This window comes from Ailuropoda melanoleuca, chromosome 17 (genome assembly GCF_002007445.2).
Source record: "Ailuropoda melanoleuca isolate Jingjing chromosome 17, ASM200744v2, whole genome shotgun sequence".
NCBI lineage: Eukaryota > Metazoa > Chordata > Mammalia > Carnivora > Ursidae > Ailuropoda > Ailuropoda melanoleuca.
This window is the reverse complement of record NC_048234.1, coordinates 17,529,510-17,547,648: the sequence shown is the minus strand read 5'-3', so window position 1 is coordinate 17,547,648 and position 18,139 is coordinate 17,529,510. Positions and strand designations below refer to the sequence as shown.

The following is an 18,139-nucleotide window of genomic DNA, read 5'->3' as shown; positions in this document are numbered from 1 at the left end:
CCTCTGCTATGAGCCTGCTTCTTCCTCTCCCACTCCCCCTGCTTGTGTTCCCTCTCTCGCTGGCTGTCTCTATCTCTGTCAAATAAATAAATCAATAAAATCTTTAAAAAAAAAAAAANTAAATAATGGGTCTCTTTGGAAACATGGCCGTGAACTCTGCTGTGGCATAGTAACTAAACGCGGAAGCAAGTGGGAAGGGGTGTGCGGGTCTGGAGTGGTGTGTCTGCACGGCCTTGTGGGCTCTGGAAGCCCCAGCCCCTGACCCCTTTCCCCGTCTCCTTCCCGAGCCAGCCCGTTGTGCTGCCTTCTTTCCCTTTCTTGAGATGGGACAAGCCAACGAGAGCACGTGTCCTCTCCGCCCTTGTTTAGGGCATGTGTGTCCTCAAATGGTTCAGCCATCTGGGCTACCCAAGTCTGTCCTCGGCCAGTGACAGTGGCGCAAGCTCCTCTGTAGCCCCAGTTGGACGCTGACCTGCGGACGCCTCGCCACACTCCCAGGATGTCTGCAGTGACGCCACCTTCGGAGAAGTCGGGGCGTCAGAAACACATGCAGGCGTGGCTGGGGTCGCCGTGGAGGAGAGCAAGGGCCCAAGCTTGGTCTCCCACATCTCAGCTGCAGCCGCTGTCCCATGCTGGCGTCCCGGCCAGGAGGGCAGTCACCGCGGCCCATGGCCTCGCTGGCAGCTCAGGTCGAAGGGGAGGAACCCATAGAGAAAGGGGGACAGATGGAGAAAAAGAAGAAGCATTTATCGGCTTCCCTGGAAAGACTGTAATGCACACCCCATGAAGTTTTGTGTGACTCTCACTGACTCCGTTGGCGACCCTGGGAGTAAGGTCCCCTCGCTCCCATTTTGCATTTAAGGAGTCTGAGAGGCCAAGAAGGCACTTCTCTTGCTCCTGGTTCAGAGCTAGTAAGAGGCAGAGGCAGGGTTTCTGTGGCGTCTGTCTGACTGTATGTAAATGTTGGGCTCTTCCAACATTCCAGAACCTTCTGGGGCTCAGTTTGTGTATGAAATTGGAGAAGGATAAGCCAGGAGCCCTGATGACTGGATGAGATTGTATCTAAGTTTTATTCTCTCAGGCTTGCTGACTCTAAACCAAGACCAGGAAGGAAAACAGGATAGAATAGAGAGGAGCAGAGTTTCTCAACCTCAGATTGTTGACATTTGGGGCTCAATAATTCCACATGGTGAGGGCTTTCCTTTATATTGAATATGTGTGAGAGCATCCCTGGCCTCACCCCACCAGGTGCCATGGGGGCCCCCACCCTGGTCTATCACAAATGTCTCCAGGCGTTGCTGGATGTCAGAGTCGGGTGCAGAATCCCCCCTGCCCATTGAGACAGGGGGGCAAAGGAAGGATACCCCCGGGAGGCTGGAAGGGGAATTGGACCAGGAGACAGAGACAGGGTCCCATGTGTCCAGGGATGCCACCTACCCCCATGTGTCCAGGGAGGCCAGCCCCCCCATGTGTCCAGGGATGCCAGCCCTTCTTGCTCTTTTCATCGGGTTGCATTTTCTCTCAAAGCTAACAGCTTACGATTGCTGAAAGCCTCAAGGGCTGAGGATGTAGCTGCAGGGACCCTCTGAGTCCCCGGCGCGCACGTGTGTGCATGTTTGCTGGGTGCCCCGCATCATACACTCACTCGTGTTTTTGTGGTAATGACAGAGAGAGGTTCCCGGGTGCGTGTGGTTGTTAAAGCAAAAGTGCTTTCAAATACCAAGAGGAGAGCACACCTGCAGCCTCGAGTGACAGAACAGGCAAGTCAACCCCGCAGTAATTACCCATGACATTACTCCATGATTGATTAGTTTAGGGCTCCTGGCTGTGAAAATAAAAAAGCCTCAAAGAAAACCTTGAAACAACCATGATTTATGAGTTTAAGAGTCTCACTTAGGTAAAAACAATGTACTGAAAAATGTCCTTTTTTATTGGAGCGTGGGGAAATCGGCACTGTCTGGTGGTAGGATTACCAGCTTAATTCTTTCAATAAATTATTTAAAAGGAGAAGCTCAGAAAAGGCAAAGACGTTCATTATAGAAAAAATGATAATTGGCAATGACATGCATTTTTATGGATAAGCAATAGCCCTGGTTTATATTGCTTTAACATAGTCAATGTTGATGGTCCAAAGCTGTAGCTATAAAATGCAAATATTTGCATTGCTGTTGCAAATCCTTGCTCTGTATATTGGACGAATCAGATACTCTCCAGTGGTACTCACGGTGTAAGGATGGTGGATGAAATATATTCTGGAAATAGAATGTAAAGACTCTTTTCAGGTTGTTTAAAATGCAGGGAGCAGAGCATGCAGGGAAATCTAAATACAGCTACGTCTCTCTGTGAGGTAGGGATTTTAAGTTATGTAGTTTCATTAAATTGTTAATATTCTTTTTTTTTAAGACTTTTTTATTTATTTGACAGAGAGAGAGCGAGAGTGCACAAGCAGGGGGAGGGGCAGCGGGAGAAACAGACTCCCCGCTGAGCAGGGAGCCCAACTCGGGACTCAATCCGAAGACCCTGAGATCATGATCTAAGCCAAAGGCAGAAACTTAACCCACTGAGACACCCAGGCGCCCCAAACTGTTAACATTCCTAAAAAACTAGAGACTCTCATTAATTATAGAATTTCCAAGGTGAATTATTTTGTTCTACTTAAAAAAGTTTACCTAGTTTTTTTTTTTTTAATTGAAAAGGACTTGTCTGATTTTGCTAAAACGATTCAGACATGGCTCACCCTGTTTCCTCCATAAGTCTGCACATGGATGTGTTTCCTGCCTCGCTTCCACGACTCTAGGTCGCCCCACCTCTGTGTGCCCGGGAGTGGCCTGGGAGGATACAGGGTACAGTTGGCTCCCACCTTGCTTTGCTCACTCAGGGGTCTGTCTCTGCACCCTTCTGCATATCGTGTACACATTTACTTCGTGCTGCAAGCCCCGTGAAGTGTATTGGTATCAGGGTAATACTGGCCTCCTACAATGTGTTGGAAAGTATCCTCTCCTTTATTTATATATTTTTTGAAGTGTCTGTGAAGTTATTGGTGTTAACTCTTGTCTAAACATTTGGTAGAATTCACCAGAGAGGCCATCTGGTCCTGGGCTTTTCTTTCTGGGAAGTTTTCTGGTTGCTAATTCAATGTCTTCATTTGTTGTAGACCCGTTCAGACTTTCTGTTTCTTCTGAAGTCAGTCTCGGTAGCTGTGTTTCCGTAGAACTCTGTCCATTTCACCTAAGTTACTAACTTGTTGGCACACGATTATTCATAGTATTATAGTCCTTTTTATTTCTTTTAATTCAATAGCAATGCCCCCTCTTTGATTTCTGACTTTAGTAATTTGAGTCTCCTCTGTTTTTGTCTTGGTCACTTTAGCTAAAGCTTTCTCAGTTGGATGGGTCTTTTCAAAGAACCAGCTTTTGGTATCATTGATTTTCTCTGTCATTTCTCCGTTTTCTTTTATTTTTCTCTGCCCTATCTTTATGCTTTCCTTTCTTCTGCTAGCTTTGGTTTAAGTTTGCTCTTCTTTTTGTAAGTCCTTCAGGTGTAAAGTTAGGTTATAGATTTGAGATTTTTTTGTTTAAAGATTTTATTTATTCATTTGAGAGAGAGAAGAGGAGGACACAAGCAGCGGGTGCTGGGGGGAGAGGGAGAAGCAGACTCTCACTGAGCAGGAAGCCTGATACAGGGCTCGATCCCAGGACCCTGGGATCATGACCTGAGCCAAAGGCAGACACTTAACTGACTGAGCCACCCAGGCACGCGAGATCTTTTTTAACACGGACACAATGCTATAACTTTCCCTCTAAGTCGTACTTTAGTTGCACTACTTAAGTTTTGTTATGTTGTGTATCACTTTCATTCCTGTCAAAGTATTTTATAACCTCCCTGTGATATTATCTGCGACTCACTGGTTCTTTAGAAATGTTCTGTTTAATTTCCACATATTTGTGAATTTCTTAAATTTCCTTCTGTTACTGATTTCATTCTGTTGTTAGAGAACATAGCTTGCATGACTTGATTCCTTTTACATTTATTAAATCTTATTTTATTACCTAGAATATGGTCCTGGAATACATTCTGTGTAAGCTTGAGAAGAAGGTATATCTTGCTCTCAGGGTGGAACATTCTATAGTGTTAGGTGTGGTTAGTTTAGAGTGCTGTTTAAGTTTTCTGTTCCCCTGCTGACCCACCTAGTTCTTATATCCATTACTGAAAGTGTTATTTAAATCTCCAGTTACTATTGTTGACTTAGCTATTTTTTTTTTATTTCTGAAAGTTTTTGCTTTGTGTTTTTGGGGCATTTGTTGTTAGGTGCATATACATTTAAAATACATTGGGTCGACCTTCTTATCATTATAAAATGTCCTTTTATAATGACAAACCTTGTTATTATAAAATGTCCTTTGTTTCTGGTAATGATTTACGTCTTGTAGTTTATTTTGTTTGAGACTTATATGAGCCCTTGCAGCCCTCTTATGATTGCTGTGTGTGTGACATATCTTTTCAGCCATTTGTATTCTTGAATACCAAGTGTCTTTTATAGACAACATAAAGTTGGATAACTTTTTAATCCTTTTTGCCAGTCTCTGTTGTTTTTGATTTGTCCTTTTAACCGCCTTTAATTAATTAATGATAAGATAGGTTTTACTTCTGTAATTTTGCTACTTGTTTTCTATGTGTCACTTCTTTATTGTTCCTCTGTTCCATGATGACTGCCTTTTTCATGTTAAATAGATAGTTCCTAGTGTGATTTAAAAATTTATTTTGTTTCTCATATATGTAATTTAAAAAATTTTTTTTCTTAGTGGTTGTAGAAAGATTACTATTACCATCTTACTTTTAAAAAATCTAATTCAGATTAGTGCTAACTTAATATTAATAGTAAATACTTTGCTCCAATATGTTGCTATTCCTTCTTCTCTCTTAACTGTTAGTGCCATACAAATTATATCTTCATGTATTTTAAGTCCATTGACACAATTTGATAATTACAGTTTTATGCAGTAGTTTTATAAAACAAATAGCAGAAGAAAAGAGTTACTGAAAAAATACATTTATATTATTTCATAGTACCTGTGTAGGTACCTCACTGGTACTATTTTATTTCTTTGTGTGAATTAGGATTCTTTCCAATGTCCTTTCATTTCATCTCAAATAACTCCCTTTACTCTTTCTTATAGAGCAGTCTGCTAATGACAAATTTCCCTCATTTTTTGTTCATCCGGAAGTGGCCTAACGTACTCATTTTTGAAGAAGGGTTTAGCTGGATATAGAATTCTTGGTTGACAGTCTTTTTCTTCCCCCAACAGTTTTAATATGTCCTCTCACATGTTATACATGGTGAGTCACTGGTGAGTCACTTCTCTTGCTGCTTTTAAGATTCTGCTTTTGCTTTTCAAGTTTGTCTATGGTATGTCTAGTTGTAGATATCTTAGAGGTTGTCCTACTTAGAGTTTGTTGATTTTCTTAAGTGTGTAAGTTAATTCTTTTCATCAAGTTTGGCAAGTTTTTGGTCATCATTTCTTTAAATATTTTTTTTTGCCTTTTTCCTTCTCTTTCTGGACTCATTTGTGTTGGTGCTCTTGCTTGCATCCCACAGGTCTCTTTGATTCTGTTATTTTTCTTTATTCTTTTTTATTTTGTTCTCTTTGGAGTAGATAGTCTCTCTTCCAGTAAAGATATTCAACTGTCTTCCAGTTCACTGATTCTTTCCTCTGCCAGCTGAAATCTGCTATTGAGCCCACCTGTTGACTTTCAGTCTTTGTTCTCTCAACTGTTGAATTTCTATAGGATTCTTTTAATTTCTATCACTTAGTTGATATTCCCTATTTGGTGAGAAAAATTCGTTATCCTTTTATTCTTTAGATGTGGTTTTCTTTAGTTTTTTTGAACGTATTTATAATAGTTTTGGTCTCCTCAGGGACGTTTTCTGTTGGGTGCTTCTTCCTGTGCACGTGGCATACTTTCTGATTTTATTTGTTGCATGTCTTTGTGATTCTTTGTTAAAAACTGGACATTTTAGATAATATTTTAACAACTCTAGTAGCAAACCTCTCTACTCATCAAAGTTTGTTTTTGCTGCTGTGGTTTTATTTTTGTTTTCCATTTTGGTTTTTGGTGGTGTTTTTCTTGTTACTGTTGGTTTAGTGGCTTTGCTTTACTAATTCTGCAGGTTCTCTGTTCCCTGTGATGTGTGACTGCGGAGTTATCCGCTGTTCTTTTTAAGTTCTTTTTCTTTTCTTTTTAAACTACTTTGTTGAGGTATGATTGCCATTTGGAAAGCTTTACAGATTTAATGTACACAAGTTGGTAGGTTTGGAGGTACGTATATGTGCATGAAACCATCACTGCCGTCTGTGCTATAAACATACGCATCACCTCCAAAAGTTTCCTCCCCCCCTTTATTTTTTACTGTTGTTGTTATTTTGTTGGTGTGTTAAGAACACTTACGGTAAGGTCCTTTACGTTTTCAAGCTTGGATTCCTAACGGTCACATCTCAGTCAGTCCTATAGTGTGGTTAGCCAGTCACTGGTCAGGAGATTTTCTCATGTACTTTGCTGTGTGTCTCGAGCCTTTTGCCAAGAGGGTCTTGTGAGCGGATATCGGTCAAACTTCAGCCTTCACTGCCTGTTCCTGATGGCACCTGTGGCGAGGGGCTGGTCTTCTCCTTCCAGGTCTTCCTGGGGCATGCGCGTGGCCTTCCATGTGTGCACAGCATTGTTGATTCTAGAAATACGTCAGACCTTTTCAAGTTCCCTGTGGTCCTCTGGTTCTGGATTTCCTTTAAAATTCTGGGCGGCGCTCATGTTTACTGCTATTGTAGTCAGCAGGAGGCAGTTTGCTGTCATGCCCCAGGGGTGGCACCCCCCCCATGACCCCCCCCAGCCCAGCTGAGTCACACCTAGAGCCTCCCCCAGATGCTGCAAGTCCAGACAGCGTGGTCGCAGTGCGATGGCGCTCTCCACGGAGCCTCAGAGCATCCGCTCTCCCAACTGTCCCATGAGCAGCAAACAGGCATACCCACCATCTCTCCAAGGTTCAGTCCTTTCTCTTGGACAGACGAACTTTTTCAGTTGGTTCTCTGGCTTTGGTGAATTCTCTGAGTTCTGAGATACTCGGTTTTGGTTGTGTTGGAGGCAGAGTGAGTTCCTCTAGACCCTCAGACCACTGACCTCTGCAAGCCGGGTCTCCGGCGTGTTGCCGGGGCTGGGGTCTCTCACTTAGCAGAATGCACCTCGGAGGCCCTTTGCTGAGGGGGTGGTGTCCGCAGCTGGCTCTGTGTGTGGTGGAGCAGCACATGGTACAGCTTTAACCCCGTGACCCTTTCTTCTTCGGTTAGAGTTGTGAAGACGATCTTCTGTGTTTAGGAAGGCGTATTGTGGGAGAGTGGATCGTGGAGCCTAGTGGAGCTCCCTGGGGCGCGTGGAGGACTGCCAGGTCTGAGGACAGTTGAGCAGGGAAGTGCTCACTCGCGGTTTGGAGGAGCAGGGCCCGGGCCTGACCTATGACGCCATTATCTGCCCCTGAGAAGAGGAGATGTGGCAAAGAGGCGCTGGCATAAGGCCCCGAGCACACCTGGAGCAGGTGTGCGCCCCACCTTCAAACTGGGAGCTGAACCTCAGGGACGCTAAAACACCAGCACGATGGGTCCACGACACTGCCAGCATTCGGTTTCTCCTCTCAAGGGTGTGGAGTGCTTCCTGCATGCCTGGGTTCGAGGTCCTGCGTGCGACCGTCACCCAGAGCCTGCCGTCATGGTCCACCCTCTGCTGACGTGGGACACACAACGTTGCTCTGGAGAGAAATGCAGCAAGGGTGGGGCAGGTGGCGTGTGGGCCGAGACGTCTTCAGTGAGGGTGTCCAGCGAGTTAACACTGGAGAGAGGAAGTGAGCGGTGAGTGACAGGGTGGCCTGGGGGGCAGTTCTCCAGGCAGGAGGCAGAAGAGATGCAAACCCCAGAGGGAGAAGGGCTGGACTTGGGCCGCGAAGGGTAGAGGAGCCGAGGCGAGTTCAGGAGGGTGCGTGTAGGTGTGTGTGTGCGTGGAGGGGCCGGGCACAGGGAGCGGGCTGCTCTTCTGAGGACGTGGAAGGTGCTGGAAGGTGTTGAGCACAGGAACACTCATTCATTCACCAGATGGACAGCTCCTGCTCCTGTCCAGCTGCTGGGATAGAGCAGGGAACAGACGGAGGACAAGAGACAAGGAATCAGTGAACATGCGGTTTCTTGGAAGTGCTGAGGGGAAAGGAAGACGGGAAGCAGGCTGGGCGGCAGGGCTGTGTGTGTTATGCGCAGGGACGTGTTCGTGGAGTGAGATCAGCGTGGGCCTTGCTCCAGGTGATAGCGTTACAGGAGAGATTCTGCTAGAACCATGGTAAGCTCTGTAGGTGTGATACACATAGATGGGGGAGTGAGACGTTGTTTGGATGGAGCGTCTTTACAGAAGTAATTAAGTATAGACCAGGTCCTTTTAGTGGACCTGATCCAATGTGACTGGCGTCATTATAGGAAGAGATCAGGACACAGATGTGCACAGGGAGGGATGACCAGGGAGGGCCTAGGAGGAGGACGGCGGTCTGCACGCCAGGGAGAGAGCCCGCAGGAGAAACCAGCCCTGCTCACGCCTGCACCTCCAAATTCCGGGCCCCAGAATTAAGCCACCCAGTCTGTGGCATGTCGTCACTAGCAAACTCACACAGAAGCTACTTTTAAAGAAAGATAATTGTTGCCACCTTGATTATAGCAAACATTCATCCCCGTTTGCTGTTTGTTTCCATGAACTTGAGGCCCTCACTGCTGATGAATGTCCTGCTTGCAAAAGGCAACAGGATGACCCCTCGGGGACATGGAGGCCCTGACGGTGCCCGCTGCAGACCTGTTGTCCCCGGGTGCGTTCCCGTCAGCCCGGGGGTCTTGCAGCCCGATGTCCCAGCTGCAGTGTATGGCGCCCGGGCCTCTAAACCCCTCCCTTAGGCACCTAGAAGGTAACTTCCCTTGTTTCCATGGGGTTGTACCCAACTCAATTCTTTTCCCAATAAGGGTCATCCTTAAAAAAAAAAAAAGATATACATCTTTTCTTCCTTTACGTTTAATTAAATCTAGGGATTTGAGGCAAAAACCTTGTGTGCAGGAGAAAACCAGGATTCAAGGGTCTCCCACGAAACCAAATAGAGACAAAGAATCCACGCGGAGTGCGTACCCAACATTCCTGTTTGCTCTTTTTCTGCCGCGTTTGCCAAGGTGACGAGTGGGCCCGGCGGGGAAACAGGGCCAGGGCTGGCCTCGCAGCAGAGGGGTGCCGGGTCTCACCTTCCCCGCTGCATCTGTGGGTGGAGGCCCCGTGGCTGTGGCCAGGGGCTCTAGGTGTCGGGGAAGAGAAGGTCAATGAAAGACCCCAATTCAGCCTCCTGGGCGGCCTCTCCCCTCCTCGGCCACATGCTCACTGGGCCCTGACAGTGGGGCCTTTTTGGGGGCCCTGGGGGCTGTCAGGGACACCGAGTGGGGAAAGCTCTCACTTCAGGCGTTGCTGAGGGAGGCGGGGGGGGGGGCGTGTCTACACTTGGACTCATTTGGGGCTTTGATGTGTTTACCGTCGAAGTGGAATCAAAGCAGAATTTAAATTGGTGAGGGAACCTGATGACTCATGTCGAGTGGTTGGGGTTGACTTGTGTTCCCAAAGCAGTTAGGCCAGGCCTTGAAGGACGCACAGCTCCAGCATTCGCTCCACCCAGAGTCAGCACGAGTGAAAATACAAAATTGCAGACTGTGAAGACTACCAGTGCCGAGGCACCATAGCTCACCGGAGTGCTGGGTGGTTTTCTAGCTAAGTTAAGACACACGGTGCTACATTTTAACCCGGGTGCTCCCCGAGACTAACGTTATGGGGTTTCTTTCTGTTGACATACCTTGTCTGGCCTAGCGCCCGGACTAACGCACACATCTTTTGGGGCTTGATAAACTGTGCTCCTTCCCAGTAATTAGTTTCTTTTCTTCAGTCCTTGCATTTCCAGCATCACGAGTGTTTCTCATTGCACATGTTGGCTGAGCTGAGGGATTGCTCTGGAATGCATGGCCAACATTTCCCATTGCGAGTGGATAGACTGTCTGAGTTTTCACTGTGAAATCTGGGCCTGCCCTTCTAGAGCCTCCTGGCCTGCTCCGCAATCCCCCTCCAGGCTGGGGGGCTTTTTCTGGGCCCTGACTGCTGTTCCTTCTCAGATCCTAGGAATTATACCTTTTCACGAGGATGACCAAATCCAAGAATGCCAAGCTTTGGTGAATAAAGTACCCTCACTAATTAAAAAGGAGCCTGCTTTGAAGTTGCCCAGATATGCCAGAGACGACATCTAATTAAATCACAGCAAGTGTGCTGATTCAGATCAACAGGTAGAGATTAATGGATGAAAAGTATGAATAACAAAACATTTTAAGAGACACAAATCAAAACAAGAAAGGCAGCATGGACTTAAATCCAAGAGCGTGGGTTGAACTTCATTAGTAAATTCTTGCCTAATAGTGTCTCTGCCGCTAATGAGGAAGCTAATATTTTAATAATACAGAAAGAGCCTGCAAACCAGAACAGACCCATTTGCCCCCCTGCAGAGAGAAATTTCTCTTCCTGACACCACGAATCAAGATGTCCCATTAGAGGCCCGTGTTGAGAGCAGGTCCAGAGATTTTGTGTGACCGGTGCGTGGTTTGTAATTCCCACGCATTTCCCCACATTGGGGCCAGGGTGTGCACCTCCAGCAGCCCCCCGTGAAACTCTGACCCCTCACCAAGCATCACCAGACATCAGGGTGAATCCTTGCATTGGGTCACCCTGCAGATGCCGGCCGATTCAGCCCTGCCAAGGGTACGCCCTGAGTGCCTGGTTCAGAGCTGTTATCACCGTGCCTGAGAATTAAGGCAGGATTCAGCTCAAAACCCAACATTCTCCGACGTGACTTCATGTCTGAGTATTCACTGGCCTGCTGTTGAGTCTTTGCACAACTTAGGTCAGATCCAGTGAGTCTGTGGTATTGTGCGCGTGTGGTTAGCATTCCTGCCTGGCTTGGGGGCCGCACCCAGTGATCAGGAACGTAGGGTGTTTGGAGATACCTTCTCTACCTGTGAGCCTTGGTTATAGGCTGGAACCGGGTGATAGGATGTGGAATTGTTTTCCAGTAAGCTTTTTACATGGGATAGTTTGAGATTTGTACAGAGTTTTGAAGGTGGTAACGAGGTCCCGCGTACGGCACGCCCGTTTCCCCGCGTGTTAAACCTGACATTATTAATGCATATATTTGTCACAGCAGATGTGCCTCGACTGACTCATTATCCGCAACCCAAATCCATACTGTTCCTATTTCCTTAGACTTTACCTAATGTTTTTTTTCTGTTCCAGAATCCCATGTGGGTTACCACAGTGTATTCGATCTTTGCTTCCAGGCATTAAAGTGTAATTTTGACTTGGACCAGACTATTCATGTAATGTATCATTGTATTAAACCAACCACATTTAAATTTGGTTCATATTAAATGTTCTCCTTTCTTTAAACATCAAAAAAAAAAAAAAACGAAAACGAATAAGGAGCTAATAAATCACGCCTGCCTGATTGATGCCAGCGATGGTTTGAGTTTTCCAGTGGCTTTGCATTGTCTCCCCATGTGAGTTTTTAGGGTGAAAATCTCCCACATCCACTGCGTTGTAAATGGACACGTGGCCTTCATAGCACACCTTGTAGTATTTGCCAAAGTAAAGGACGTGTCATTTGCTCTGAGGAGACCCTCCATTTCAGAAGAAGATCATTGAGATGCAAGGCATTAGGGCAGATGGGGCTCCTCCCTGACGCTGCTCTCCGTTCAGGTCCCCCAGTCTGTTGGTGGGCCAGCGGGGGTGAGGGCAGCAGCACCAGGTAACCCAACCGGGCCTCTGTGTGAGGGGGCGCTGGGCAGAGGCCATCTGGGGGGGTGTCACAGGGCTCACCCACCTGGGACCGTCACCAGCCAGCCGGGCAGTGCATGGGGTTAGGACGGTGGAGAGAGATCGTTCTGCCAGCACCACGGACCTGCAGGAGAGCCCACTAGTCGGGGAGCAAGCAGGTGACATCAACGCTGGTTGTGCTGAACTGCCACTTAGTCCCTGTGTCCAGAGCCGGAGAGCCCCGCCTTTCCCGCATGCGCACATGCGCTGGTCTCCCGGCAGGTGCATCTCAGGCCGGAAGCATCCTATCTGCATGACTCTAGCCTTCCCCGCAGCTCCTGCCACCTTGCATCACCTCCGATCTAGAGGGGACCTCCACATCCTGTTCCCCTCGGGGAGCCAGACCTCCCCCAGCCTCTGGGTGCTCTGACGTGTGGAGGGGGCAGGGAATGGGCTCCTCGGCTGATCAACTGCTCCAACTTCATCAGCCTCTTCCTTCTCTTCCTTTTCTCTTGGCCACGACCGGACGTAACATTTAAAACATTGAATCATAAAATTGGTCTTTGTTCAAAAGGCCACATAGTGTATGACTTCACTGATGTAAAATGTCCAAACCAGATAAATCCCTGGAGAGAGAGAGAGCAGACGAGTGGTTACAGGGTCTGGGAGAGGTGAGAGTGGGGAGGACTGCTGATGGGCGCAAGGTTTCTTTTGGGAGTGATGAAATATTCTGGAATTGCATCGTGGAGACAGTTGCACAACCTCGTGCCCCCAGACACACTGCACTGTAGACTTGCACATGGCGAGTTTTATGGTATGTGAATTATCTCAATTAAAAATGTGATGCTTTTTCATTGTAGGGGTGTTTAAAAATAAAATAAAAGGAGACATTTAAAATTACCTTTATAATTCCAGATACGTAGTAGTGACATTTTGATATGTGTGTGGGGGGGGGGATGGGTAGTTTTTGTAGTTGTCTTGTTGGTTTGGGCTTGTGTTTGTTTTCTCCTTTAGGGTGTTTTTAACCTTTTTGGGGGGGCAGGAGAGGCCCTGTTGGAATCTGTGGAAATGCTGACCTATATTGTCCCCTGTCCCCAAGACCATATTTGCCTCAGTTACATTTGGATTATACATTCTAGGAGGTATGGCGTCTGGAGAGCCGTTCCGTGTCTGACTTACTGCTCTGCAGGAGAACGACGATTTCTAATACCAGACCATGAATGGGGTCCTTATTTCTCAGTCAGGAAGCAACAACAGGGCCTAGCTGTGTTGAAACTTAAGGCGTCAGCATGAGGGACCACGGCAGTTGGCCATCTGTATTTATTCACATAGGTGACTTGTCTCGGCGGGCCTCTGGGGTCAGCGTCTTGGGCTACTGGAAACTTCACCCGTGTTTCCAAACACGTAGATGACACTCTTTCGCTCAAGTATCCAATCTAAATTTTACTAAATCTTACTAAATTTTTTTAGGGCAAAGCTGGGGGTTAAAAGAAATGAAAAGTCCAATTCTGGCCTCTGGGCTGACCAGCACAACCTTTCCAGACAGAATCTTAGCGTTTCTCAGGTCAACAGCGACGCTGCGGGTCTGGCTGGGGGTGACGTCTGCTCAAGAGTTGGCAGAAGCGTTGGGATCACCCCCGGCTCCTTCCCACGGGGAGCGTGCCCGTCTACCCGGCGCCTTGGATGCGCGGGGAATACACGTGCTTCGGAACTGAAAGTGGCCTTGGAAGAGCTGGGAATCTCTTCCACAGTGGAATTGGGCTAATGGTGCTTATTTTTCTTCGGGGTGTATATTTATTTGACTGTTTCACACCACTTGTCAATTTCTAAGCAGTTAATAATTTTTATGCCTCTTTCAGATGTGTGTATATAGTACAAGTGTGTTTGATTTCCTGCGGTCTCTCTGCATTTACACGGTGCTGAATGATGGTATGTGTGACATGCCAATTTACCACTTCAGACCCAACTGAAGTTTAATTCTTGAGCACAAACGCGTCGACCGCCTTGCATAGTTCCTGCCCGTCTCTGTGTGCAGCAGCCCCGGATTCTGTCTAGGTTTTAATGCTCGGACCATCAGCCGTCACCGGGACGCCACCCCCAGTGTCCTACAGCTGTTCATGGTCCCCTGGGCCCAGTTATTATTCCCGAGGGGAGAATGCTAGGATTGCTCTGGGAGAGACGTACCATGTGGGGGGTCGTCTTAGAGAATCAGGGTGGTCCTTCCGAGGGGATGATCGGGGACGTTTTATGAAAGCTGGTGTGGAGCTGGCTTCTGACGGCTGCCTGAGTTTGGACTGGAAACGACACAAAGAGGGAACGTTCCTTAACTGGGTGCGAGAAGCCTGGGCTGGTGCAGCCTCTCACGGGCCGCCTGGGAGCCGTGTTGTACTCCCTAGGGTGCAGGCTCATGCATCAGCTGTGGGTGACATCCCGTGTTTTAGGAGCTGGAGGGATGGACAGGATCCGCGCGGAGACGCCAGTGCCCTCACATACCCGCTGGCCAGTGTTTTCTCAGCTGAACGGTTTGAAGACTCTTGTGGGCCTGGTTCTGCCTGCGACCCCTTAGACCCCACTTTTAGACCTCAGCTGCCCGGAGCGAAGCTTCATCCTGAGAGCGGCCTGACGTGCCTGGTGCTTTGTTCGCTCTTGTTTCTCATTTAAGAGAGACAAGTGGGGTGGCCCTGCCTGTACTTGAATTATAAACTGTCTTCCATAGACTTTCTAAAAAATGATGGTGCGTGCACATGACCTGAAGGTTGGCATCTCAACCACTCCTGCTAACGTCAGCGCCCGTCTCCAGAACTGTTTCCTCTGTCTCCCCCGTATGAGACTGTCCCCCGTATGAGACCGTCCCCCATATGAGACTGTCCCCGTTAAACACTAATTCCTGGGCCCCCCAGCCCTGGTGCCCGCCATCTGCTTTCTGCCTATGAACTTGACAGCTCCAGGGACCTCGGTGGCCATGCATTTGTCTTTCTGTGTCTGGCCGTTTCCGTCAGGTGCATCCATGTATCTCAGGGCAGGATTTCCTGGTTTCTAAGCCTTGTGATGTTCCGCGTGTGTGACCCAGTCTTTGGTCGGCTTTGATGCCACAAACCCAGATTCCATCCAGATGTGTTGGCAGAGCCACCCCGGACGTCACCACCTCTCCCCCACCCTCCCCTGGTGGGAATGGGTCGAGGCCAGGCTACCAGGTGACAGTCTGAAAGTGAAGGGGATGGGTGTTCCTGGTTGAGCAGAGGAGATCTGCTCTTGCGCGGGGTGAGGGTGAGTTTGGGGGTGGCTGCTCCTGCTGACACCATCTCGAAGGGGTGGGTTGCTAGTGCAGTAGGATGAGACCCTTCTGTCCTCTCAGCCGTGGGTCGATCTGTCCTTGGCTGCTGGCTGTCCGCGGAGCCGGGAGCCGGGAGCCGGGAGGGGAACGGGCTGCCTGTGACCCTCTCCAGTTCTGAGTGGGTGCAGAACTAGCAGGGGCCAGTGTCTGGAGGGCAGCCTGCAGACTCTGGCTACAGCGGTGTTTTGTTTTTCCAGCCAGTGTTTAAGTCTCTCTCCCGCCCTGAATATCACTCAGGGCTTCAGTCACATGCGGACGTCTACGTTCTGCCGTGCTTGGGATAAGCGTTAAGAATCACAGTTGCTATTACCCCAGATCTGTTGCTACAAGAGCCCTCTGGAACTTCCCGTAATGCCTCACCCCTCCAGGTGTTCTACAAACAGCGGGCGGTTGTGCTGGAACACTATTGTCTTTGCACGAGAAGCAAAGTCAAGGCCTTGCAGTGACTCTCATTAACGGACGTGCTGTGCTCTCTTGCCCAGGGGAAGTGGAGGCTCGTGACCCGAATGACCCTTTGGGACAACTGGACGGACAGGATGGCCCTCTTCCAACTCTGAAAGGTAAAGTACGAGGGCTCTGGGGAGCAGGTGTTTGAACGTGTTCTCGGAGTCCCAGGTAGGGAGGCTCCCAGTTACCTTGCCGCCTACTCCAGGCGTGGATGCTGGAACGGGGAGCGGGGTGCCCGTGGCCCAGCGCTGCTCTGTTGGTGGGCATGGTGGCGTGCCTGCCGCTGCACCTGTGGTTAGAGCCAGTTGGAAGGTGATGGGTGGCAGGGGACAGGGCACGGGTGGGCAGATGGCCACTGGAGGGAGGCGGGGGCCTTGTGGGGAGCTCCGTGGGCCCGAGCAGAGCCTGAGGGGCCAGACTCCTGGCTCGGCCACTGTCATCTGCTAACAGGTGGTGGTCTTCTGGGGTCGTTCTCTCCATGTCGCCATCTGGAGTGGGTGGGCGTCAGCTGGGCGTCAGGTGGGCGTCAGCTGGGCGTCAGCTGGGCAGGTGGCTCACCGAGGGGCAGGTTCTCTGTCTTGTGCTTCAGCCTTTCCCGCAGCTCACTGTCCGGGTCACCCCGCAGGTGGCACACTTTGTAGGCATCTTAGGTTGGCAGAGTCGATAGGACACATTTCTGTAGATACGGCCTGGGTCCTTGAGGAGCTGGCCCCCTTCCTGCTCCACCCTTTGTCACCGTGTCGTCTTAGATCCCGTCTCAGCCCAGACGCGGCCCGTGGGTGGTCTCCTCAATGGGAATGGATTCCCCAGAGCCCTGCGGCTGGGAGTCTCGAGTGAGAGCCCAGCAGGATCAGTTCCGGTGAGGTCTCTTGGCCCGGCTTGCGACGGCGCTGTCCCCCGTCCTCACGTGGCAGGGGGAGTGTTCCGGCAGCCCCTCCTATTAGGGTGCTGATCCCCCTGTGGGGGCCCCTTGCGACCTCAGCTAATCTACTGCCCCCCAAAGGCCCACCTTCAAAGACCGTCCCCTGGGGGCTAAGCCTTCAAATGTGCATTTTGGGGAGACTCCATTCAATGCCTAACAATTATCTGTTAAAACATTCACTTTATTTCTGCTTAACTTCTTTCTAATTATTCAAAGGCCAGAAACCTGTAATAATTTCTTAGCCCCCTGCTCGTTGAGGGTCCCATGACCCTTCAGGAAGGAGTTTTCCTCCACGTGTCTGTGGCTGGGTCTTCTGGGCATTGAGCAGCTAGGACTCAAGTCTGCCGGCCTCAGTCTAGGGGCTGGTGTGTCCCCGCAGGTCCTGAGAGGCTTCCTGGGGTCACACGGGCGCTCAGCTCCCCGCTGGTCCCGGAACGCTCACCAGCGCGTGCTGTGTGCTGAGAGGTCAGCCGTGTCAGTCAAGGGCACGGGCAGCTCTGGCTGCTCGGTTGGTGGTGACGAGACCTGTCAGAGACCCAGGGTTCTTGCAGAGGGCAGGCCTCTATCAGGACAGGTATGTGTGCCCAGGGAGTTCAAGGCCTGTGCTCTGGATGCTGGGCTTCGGGAAACATCTCTTCAGAAAGAAGATGGTTTCTGATGGTTAGATTCTGACATGATTTCTCAAAAGGCTGACAGCCCACAGTCCAGATGGCCCACACATAGTCCTCGATGGGCCCTTTGTACCAGCTGCTGTGTGAGGCCCAGGCACATGCTGGTGACCCGAACGACACAGCACCATTGTGTGTGGTCTGTGTCTCATGATGTTTCCCATACCGGGGAGTCGAGTCAGCATCCTGAGTCCTTGACAGAGTAGCTGGGAGGAAGAGATGGGGATGTGGTGAGCTGGAAGGAAGGGAAGGGTGTCTTGGCAAAGGACAGGATGTTACTCTGAGAGCTGAAAAGCTGACAGTCAAGGAGGGGTGCCCTGGGCCATGGCAGTGCCTGTGCAAAGGCCCTGAGGTCAGAACAACCCCATGCCTTGGGGCAGCTGAGAGAAAGGGCTGGGGTAACTGAGGTCAGAAGGATCAGCAGGGGCTAAACCAACATGGCTCAATACCAAGGCCATCAGCCATGTGTGGGTCTTTAAATTTAAATCAATTAAAATGAAATAAAATTTACGATTCTAGTTCCTCAGTCCTCTGAGCTACGTTTCAAGTGCTCAATGGCCACATGTGGCTAAAGCCACCACAGCACAGATCTAGAACATTCCGTCACCACAGAGAGCTGTGTTGGGCAGCCCCAGGTGGGACATACACGGCTCTTTAGGTGGCAGGAGAATGTTCTATTTTATTCTGCAGAGTGCTGTCCTCCACTGTGCAAGGTTCTGGTCTGGGACACAGTGTAGCCTGACCACTCTCTGAGGCGATCCAGGTGGTCTGGAGGGTGATGGAAGGGGGGTGGAAAGGGCAGTAGGTGGGAGGTGAGGGGGGCAGTAGGAGGGAGGTGAAGGGGGCAGATAGGAGGGAGGTAAGGGG

At 49.4% G+C, this 18,139-nt stretch overlaps 1 protein-coding gene across 4 annotated transcripts in view; it reads left to right on the top strand.

Moving 5' to 3' along the window:
• Positions 1 to 18,139, top strand: part of ROR2 (receptor tyrosine kinase like orphan receptor 2) — a 194,651-nt gene that overhangs the window by 128,048 nt on the left and 48,464 nt on the right. For 2 of the 4 annotated variants that reach the window (XM_034647421.1, XM_034647422.1), the window contains exon 2: positions 15,718 to 15,795. In XM_034647421.1, the coding sequence (XP_034503312.1) occupies positions 15,718 to 15,795 (78 nt within the window). Of the gene's footprint in view, positions 1 to 12,586; positions 12,716 to 15,717; positions 15,796 to 18,139 lie in introns of those variants that run through there. The other 2 variants (XM_034647420.1, XR_004621834.1) reach the window with 2 other exon arrangements.